A 7592-nucleotide genomic window follows, 5' to 3' on the forward strand; every position below is an offset into this window, starting at 1 on the left:
AGGAAGTTGTTGCAAAATAGGCCAACTTCCATCTTCATATCTTATTATTATTTTTGGGAGGGATGCTATCTGTGAGGAAGCTGTTCTGTCCAAATGAGTTTATCAATTTTGCCGTCTCATTGCTGTATGAATTTGTACAAGTGCATTGGAGAGCTTGCAAGTACCTTCCTGATGATGCCTGCCTTACACTTTGCTTTCTTGCCCGGGGGAGGGGGGGGGAGGAAAGCAGATTTGTGTCTTCCTGGATTGGTTCTCTCACTGGAGTTTTTCTAAGAAAGCCGCAGAAGATTCTCCAAAGCTGGAGCTTTTGAATTGAGGGACGGCATACGTAGAGAGCACTCTGCCTCTTTGGCTGAATAAAACTAAAACATTTCATCCTGGTAACCGTCTCAACCAGCCTCTTTCTTTGGGAAATTACAATTTATCGTATCGCACATTCGCATCACATTTCAATTAAAAAAAAATCTTACAAGAGATAAAAGTATAAAATATTATAAATATATGTCCAGATACCTTTTTTTTTTGCTTCATTTCTCCCACCAGGAAATCAGCAAAGCCTCTAGTATAGGCTGTATTTTGGCTCTATCATAAATAATCTTAAATAGCCAACTCCATCCTTAACACTTGTAGTAGGCACGATTATGATATAACACCAATGCTTTGTGCTAAATTTGTTCAATGCAGCAAGGAAATAATACTGTAGGCTTTGTTTTTTTCGTAAAAATAAAATAAAGGTGATTTCCCCAAAACAGAAAGAAATCTACACCAGCCAGGCGTTCCACAAGTCATTTTATTTTTACCTTAAAATAAAGGCAGGCCGAGTACAGATACTGTACATTAAAACAGACGTGCACGTGGTTCCAGAGAGAGATCAAGTCCGAACTGTGAATTCCTCAGGGTGATCCACCCAACTGTTTGCGATGCTTAGATGTAGAGCGAACCGTCCGTGGGACCCACGTACCCGACTCCAATCAGGAGCACATCTATCAGCGTCCAGATCCCCAGGCCGCCAAAACTGAAGAGTTTGCCCAGCCCCTCCCGCCACTGTCCCAGGTAGAAACGGTCTGCGCCAAAGCCGCCGAGCGTGATGCTGAAAGGCGACACGGGAAAAGATTAGAAACTGCCCCGGCACTGGTGGTTTTTGCAGCAAAAGTGAATAAATGTTATTGCAAAACAACAACAACAAGGACTCTGCAAATCCTAAGTGGGTTGTTCGGGAACACAATGCGCTGAAAGAACTCATGCTGCCGGTTTTGGCAGGTTAAAAATTGGGAGAAAGTTTGCTTATTTAACACGTAGATTACAATTTCTTCCCAGCAGCCTGAATTTGAAATATAGACAGATAGATATAACATTTTTTTGCTGATAAATAAATGGAGACTAGTATAGATCTATTTCAAGCTATTTATCTCTCATCAGCTAGCCATACCCTTACTGGGATTTGAACTTGGGCTACTTTACATGTTAGGCAGTTGTATTAACCTTTAAGCCACAAGCTCTCCTTCCTTTGTCAGCTGAGCCAGGGGAATGGTTAGGTGTTTTGTCCAAGCACCTGGTATATATATATATTTAAAGCACTATCCGAGTATTATCCAGAGTGTCCAGAGGTTGGTGCTTTTCTCTGTATTTTGTTTGTTGTGTTACCTTGTGCGTACTACCACCCCCCCCCCCCAGGGTTTGTTAGCCGCCCTGAGTCCCTCCGGGAATAGGGCGGCATATAAATGCAATAAACCTTTAACCTTTATCCTACCTTAAGGCCAAGGCTGTTGACCATTTGTAGCCTCCAGTCCAGTTGCAATAGAGCATCTTGGGGAAAGTACGATTTCCTTTAAAAAAAAAAAAAAACAGATGTAAAAATCTTGAAAGTGCGATTGCAGAGATGGATGCGGACGAGAAAAACAAGGCACAGCCTTGAAATTGTTGTCACCTCAAAGTTGCCATCGCAACAAGAGAGACATTATAAGCCCGGTATTTGGGGCACAGAGGAAAAATTCAAATTTAATGAATTTATATGCCGCCCAATCCCGAAGGACTCCGGGCGGCTTACAGGAATACATCCCTAAAAGAATAGAATAGAATTTTATTATTTGTATGCCGCCCTTCTCCGGGAGGACTCAGGGCAGTGAACAATTCAAGGGGGGAAAAGGGGAACATAAAAAAACAAAATACAAATAATAAAAGTAAACAACAGTCGCACAACCACACAGGTCGAGAGGGGAGGGGAACTCATCTCCCCCAGGCCTGCCGGCAAAGCCAGGTTTTGACGGCTTTTCGGAAGGCCTGGAGAGAGGTGAAGAATAAAAGAAAGAAGAATAAAAAATTAAAAAATAAGAGAAGAAAGCAGGTTAAAAAAGAACACATCATGCACTCAATCTAGGCGGAGCCGGACCTCATTCATGAGGTCAACAGCCCCAGGCCTGCCGGAATAGCCAGGTTTTAGTAGCCTTTTGGAAGAAGGCCGGGAGAGTGGGGAGGGTCCGGATCTCTGGGGGTAGCTCAGCTGCTGACTTTCCCAAAAAAATAAAATAAGCTCGTTATTTCTTTCAGAATACAAAGCTAAAGATTTACAAGGCAGACTTCCGGGAACTGCAGGAAAAGAGGACGGGTTACCCATTCCTCTGGTGAGACGCCTGGCTTACCTAGACAATGGATGTGGTCTCTCACGGTGCAATTGGCTGTGTAGCGCTCCCGAGGGCACGAGACCGTCTTGCAGTTGGTAGGATTGGAGCAAAGGTAGCTGGAGGGTGGCAGCTGCCAGCAAAATTGGCAAGTCATGTTAATCAAGAAAGTCTTCTGAGGGTTGTTATTCTGATCCTGCAAAGGAAGGAGTGAAGGTCATCCCCCTCCTGGGTGTGATTCACAGCTAAGACCAGGGCTTCTCAATTTCATCAAGTTTAAGAGGGTTTGGACTTCGACTCCCAGAATCCCCCAGAGAGCATGGCTGGCTAGGGAATTCTGGAAGTCCACAACATCTTTAAAGTTGTCGAGGTTGAAAAATTGAGATTAAAAGTAATACGTTTCTGCTCACTTGCTGTTTCATCCCTTCCGCTGTCAACAACGGATTTCAGCCTTATATATTTTAGACTGTGTTTGTTAAAAATCTATACCATTTACGGGCTCTGGGAAGTTGGGGCGGGGAAGGGAGGTGGGGTGTTAGGGGGGAGGGGGTGATATATAGTATGTGCTAGATTTTAAAGTAACGTGACGGCACCTGTATACTGTTGCTCTTTAATTCCAGTGTAAAAATAGGACAAGCTGAATATATTAACAGAGCATAGAAATACACCGAAGGGAGGAGTAGAGGGATAGAAGAAAGAGGGGTAGAGAGGGTGGGAGAGAGGACTGGAGGGAGGGGGAGAAGGAAGGGAGGGAGTGTATTGGGAGAGAGGAGTGGTAGAGGGGGAGGGGAAGTAGGGTAGAGGGGAATGATGGAGGGAAGAAGGGAAGTTGGAGGGGGGGTGAAAGAAAGGGTGTATGGAGGGTCGAAGAGGTACATTGGGTTTGTATTTTGGGGGGTATTGTCGACAAGAGGAATGGCTGTGTTTATTGTTTAATGTTATATGGCCCCGGTTATGCACAGAATATATGTGACTGTATGAAAATGAAATGGAAAAATAAAAACACATTTACAGGGGGGAAAAAATAGAACAACGGATTTCAGCCTTAACATTTAGGACATGATAATGGAAGAAAAGGGAAAAGGAAAGCATAAAATTATAATAGGGTTTGCGGGAATATCATCCCGAAAACACACCAGTTCAGAGTTGAAAAGAGATAACCACAATAACAGAAAAGGAAAGGAAGAGAGGAGAGGAGAGGAAGGAGGGGATAGAAAGAGAAGAGAGTGCAGGAGGAGGAAGAGAGGAGTAGGGGAGAGGCATGAGGCAAGGGAAAGAGGTAAGGGAAAGGAGAGGAAGGAAGGAAGTAGAGAAGGGAGGGAGGGTGAAAATAAAAATAAAAAATAGGGTAGTGATAATACAAAATAGGTGTATATGGGATGGTAACCAAAGCAAGCCAGAATGTATATTTTAACCTTATATGGAAAAACAAAGATGTAAAAGTTGATGGAGATAAATAAGAATGATAACTATGTGAACATATAACTGTAACTATATACGAGAATAAAAACAAACCTAAAAAAAAATACAGATTTCAGCCCTAATAGAAATCGAGGCTATTTAATTAAAAAAAATCATTTAAATAAGTGTGATGTTTCTGCTAGTTGAGAATTCTGCCGTTGTTCTTTTCAAGTAAACCGATCTCCCCTCCAGCAAGGAAACGCCACTTCAAATCAGAAGGAGAAAGAAATTGTTAAGTGTTCAGTTTTTCTGGAATAGACTAAAATAATTACTTATTCCTATCTGAAGTGAAGCCCCCAGGGGCTATTTCCATGCCACGTCTGTTTATTGATAAAGAAAGGTTTTTTAACTTACAACACAATGGACTTGGGGTTTGGCTTCACATTCAAACGCAACCGATTTGCCATAAACGCAAGAATAGTTCGTTCTGCAGGCCATACATTCTGGAGGCAGCCGGCTACATATCCCATTACTGGGGCATCGGGTCACATAAGTTGGGATGGAGGTACCCTCTGCAGAAATAAAATATAGTTTTTTATACGTTTGTATACGGAAATCCCACAAGATCTTGACCATCTGATTTTCGGTGACTTTTTCAGGCTGACGTTCCCACCAGTTTGTTGCTGTTTTAATATAATTTTTGCACAAATTCCAATGGATCATTTGTGCTACTGAATTGTGCTGCAATTTATAATCAGTCTGCGCGATTTTTTTTACAGCAGCTGAGTATGTGATCAACAATCAATATTATTATTATTATTATTATTATTATTATTATTATTATTATTATTATTATTATTATTATTATTATTAAACACATTTATATGCTGCCCAATCCCGAAGGACTCCGGGCGGTTTGGATTAAGCTGATTTCCTGAACTCTTATTACCCACGGACGTTTAAAAAAATTTTTTTTTGCTGGAACGTTTCAGAAAGCGGGAACTCTTCTGAAACCAAGCCATGGGATTGTAACCCCTGACCTACCTGGCACTTGGGACGCTGGGAGGTGGGTGCTGGAAGGGGGCCCCGCCATCTTGGGGAGCGAAGCCTGTGATTGAGAATGCTCCAAGCTCAGCGACCCTGGAAAAGCAGAGAGAGGACCTGAGACACAGGGAGACTGAGCCCGCGCAGGGCTGCCTTCAGCTAGAACTTAAGGCGATTCGGGGTGGAATCCACTGGGACCCCACAAAAAAGGAGACTTACAGGTAGCCCTTGACCTACAACTACAACAGAGCCCCAAAATTTCTGTTTGTTAAGTGAGACATCGGTTAAGTGAGCTTTAGCAATAGCAATAGCAGTTAGACTTATATACCGCTTCATAGGGCTTTCAGCCCTCTCTAAGCGGTTTCCAGAGTCAGCATATCGCCCCCAACAACAATCCGGGTCCTCATTTCACCCACCTCGGAAGGATGGAAGGCTGAGTCAACCCATTGTACCCAGTGTCCCATTGTACGACCTTTCTTGCCGCTGTCGTTAAGGAAATAACTGCGGTTCTTAAGTTAATGACACCGTTGTTAATAGAATTCTTGATTGGCCAAGAGTGATTGGACAACGCAAGGAATTTGCCTTCGGCGCAGAAGTTCTCTGCGACCAGCAAAGTTGTTAAGTGAATCTTAACCGCTTTTCTGGTCAGAAGGTCGCCAAAAGAGGCTCCCGTGACACCCCCCCCCGGGGACACTGCAACCGTCATAAATACGAGTCTGTGGCCAAGCATCCGAATTCTGATCTGGATTCTGAGGCTGCAACGGTCGCAAATCTGAAAAATGACCCTAAGTCACTATTTTTAAGTTGTTGTAACTTCAAGGGGTCGCTAAAAGGACTGTTTTAAGCAGTGGTTAAATGCAGCACTGCAGGATACTTCAGCTGACTGCTATCTGCAGTTCAGCGGTTCAAATCTCACCGGCTCAAGGTTGACTCAGCCTTCCATCCTTCCGAGGTGGGTGAACTGAGGACCCGGATTGTTGTTGGGGGCGATATGCTGACTCTGTAAACCGCTTAGAGAGGGCTGAAAGCCCTATGAAGCGGTATATAAGTCTAACTGCTATTGCTATTGCTAACTAAGTGGGAAGGAAGGAAGGAAGGAAGGAAGGAAGGAAGGAAGGAAGGAAGGAAGGAAGGAAGGGCAAGAGGCTGATTCTGTATATATGTCTAAGAAATAAGTGGAAAGGAAGGAAGGAAGGAAGGAAGGAAGGAAGGAAGGAAGGAAGCAAGGAAGGAAGGAAGGAAGGAAGGAAGGAAGGAAGGAAGGAAGGGGCAAGAGGCTGATTCTGTATATATGTCTAAGAATAGGAGCCGAGGTGGCACAGTGGTTAGAGTGCAGTACTGCAGGCCACTTCAGCTGACTGTTATCTGCAGTTCAGCTGTTCAAATCTCAGGTTGACTCAGCCTTCCATCCTTCGAGGTGGGTAAAATGAGGACCCGGATTGTTGTTGGGGGCGATATGCTGACTCTGTAAACCACTTAGAGAGGGCTGAAAGCCCTATGAAGCGGCATATAAGTCTAACTGCTATTGCTTGTACGGAAGAGCTCATCCTAAAGAGCAGCACTGCTGTCCTTGGTCCTGCATTTTTCATTTTTATCCCCCACCCCCTTAGCCATGTCAGTGGCTAAGACATTGAGCTCGTTGATCAGAAAGGTCGGCAGTTCGAATCCTAGGAGAGGTCTCAGGGGGTTGGACTAGATGACCTCCGAGGTCCCTCCCCACTCTCCCCTCCTGTTTATGCTTTCAGCCCATCCTGCACCCCACCCAACGATCCCCAAAGGCGGGGGGAAGAATTGCCCCAGAGCCCTTCCTCCAGAGAAGACCCCCCTCCCCGCTCTGTGGGGCTCCAACAGCCCCCCTCCCCCATGGCAGAAGCCCACCTACTCAATTCAGAAGCAACTGGGGAGGATCAAAGCCTCCTTGGACATGTGCAGAGTGCATTTCCCCAGCCCATATTAAGAGCCCCCCCCACATATACCCCAGAGGGGCTCTTGGGACCCTCAAGGCCCCCCATAAGTGCCCCCCCTTTCTAAATGCCCCCTCCTCCTCCTCCTCCTGTGGCCCCACCCCATAAGTGCCCCCCCCAGGAGCCTCCCCTGATTAGCCTAATTCATGAAGGCGGGGAAAGAAGACCCTCCGAGCGCCCCCCCCCGTCCCCATTCCTCACCCCGGCCGGAGAGGACGTAGAGCTGCGAGAGGAAAACGGCGACCCAGCAGAGCCGCTTCAGCGCCCGCAGCGCAGCCATCCCCACCAACGCCATCTTGCCCTCATCCGGGGACTGCGCCCGGCTCCGCCCACCGCCCCCTCCCCCTCTCCACGGAAACGGCCTCGAGGAAGAGGCGGAGCAGCGAGGCAAACCGCGGCTCTGCGCCTGCGCGGAGATTAAAAAAAAAGGAGAAGCGCTTCTGGGGGCTGTCGGACGTTCCTTTCTTAGTCCTCGGCGATTGCTCTCGGTCGCCCCCGCCAGGGCCGGAGGGGCATCGACCGTCTGTTGGTGCGGTGGCGCGACAAGCCAACTTGGTTAATGCAA

At 46.1% G+C, this 7592-nt stretch overlaps 1 protein-coding gene across 2 annotated transcripts; it reads right to left on the reverse strand.

Annotated features, from left to right (window-relative positions):
- Positions 1–772: 772 nt before the first annotated feature.
- On the reverse strand, positions 773–7359 carry TM2D3 (TM2 domain containing 3). Of its 2 annotated transcripts, XM_087703983.1 has the most exons (6): positions 7229–7359; positions 5064–5159; positions 4434–4591; positions 2640–2814; positions 1751–1826; positions 773–1090 (listed from the first exon to the last, which is right to left on the reverse strand). In XM_087703983.1, exons 1-6 carry the CDS (start codon positions 7320–7322, stop codon positions 925–927), a joined length of 765 nt encoding a protein of 254 aa, XP_087560109.1. In that variant the 5' UTR covers positions 7323–7359; the 3' UTR covers positions 773–924. The 2 variants fall into 2 exon arrangements, with proteins under 2 accessions (XP_087560109.1, XP_087560110.1); XM_087703984.1 differs by lacking the exon at positions 5064–5159 and having other exon boundaries at positions 7229–7340.
- Positions 7360–7592: the final 233 nt, after the last annotated feature.

The sequence above is a fragment of the Thamnophis sirtalis genome, unplaced genomic scaffold, assembly GCF_051295495.1.
Source record: "Thamnophis sirtalis isolate CommonGarterSnake01/CBP01778 unplaced genomic scaffold, rThaSir2_p1.2 scaffold_2, whole genome shotgun sequence".
Taxonomy (NCBI): domain Eukaryota; kingdom Metazoa; phylum Chordata; class Lepidosauria; order Squamata; family Natricidae; genus Thamnophis; species Thamnophis sirtalis.

What these genes read in the sequence shown, in the direction of transcription:
- TM2D3 (XM_087703983.1), bottom strand. Translation starts at nt 7,322, where the DNA reads ATGGCGTTGGTGGGGATGGCTGCGCTGCGGGCGCTGAAGCGGCTCTGC. An exon ending in CCCAGCGTCCCAAGTGCCAG is followed by an intron (nt 4,592 to 5,063) that starts GTAGGTCAGGGG and finishes TTATTTCTGCAG; the next exon opens with AGGGTACCTCCATCCCAACT. An exon ending in TCAACAGCCTTGGCCTTAAG is followed by an intron (nt 1,091 to 1,750) that starts GTAGGATAAAGG and finishes GTCGCCTTTCAG; the next exon opens with CATCACGCTCGGCGGCTTTG.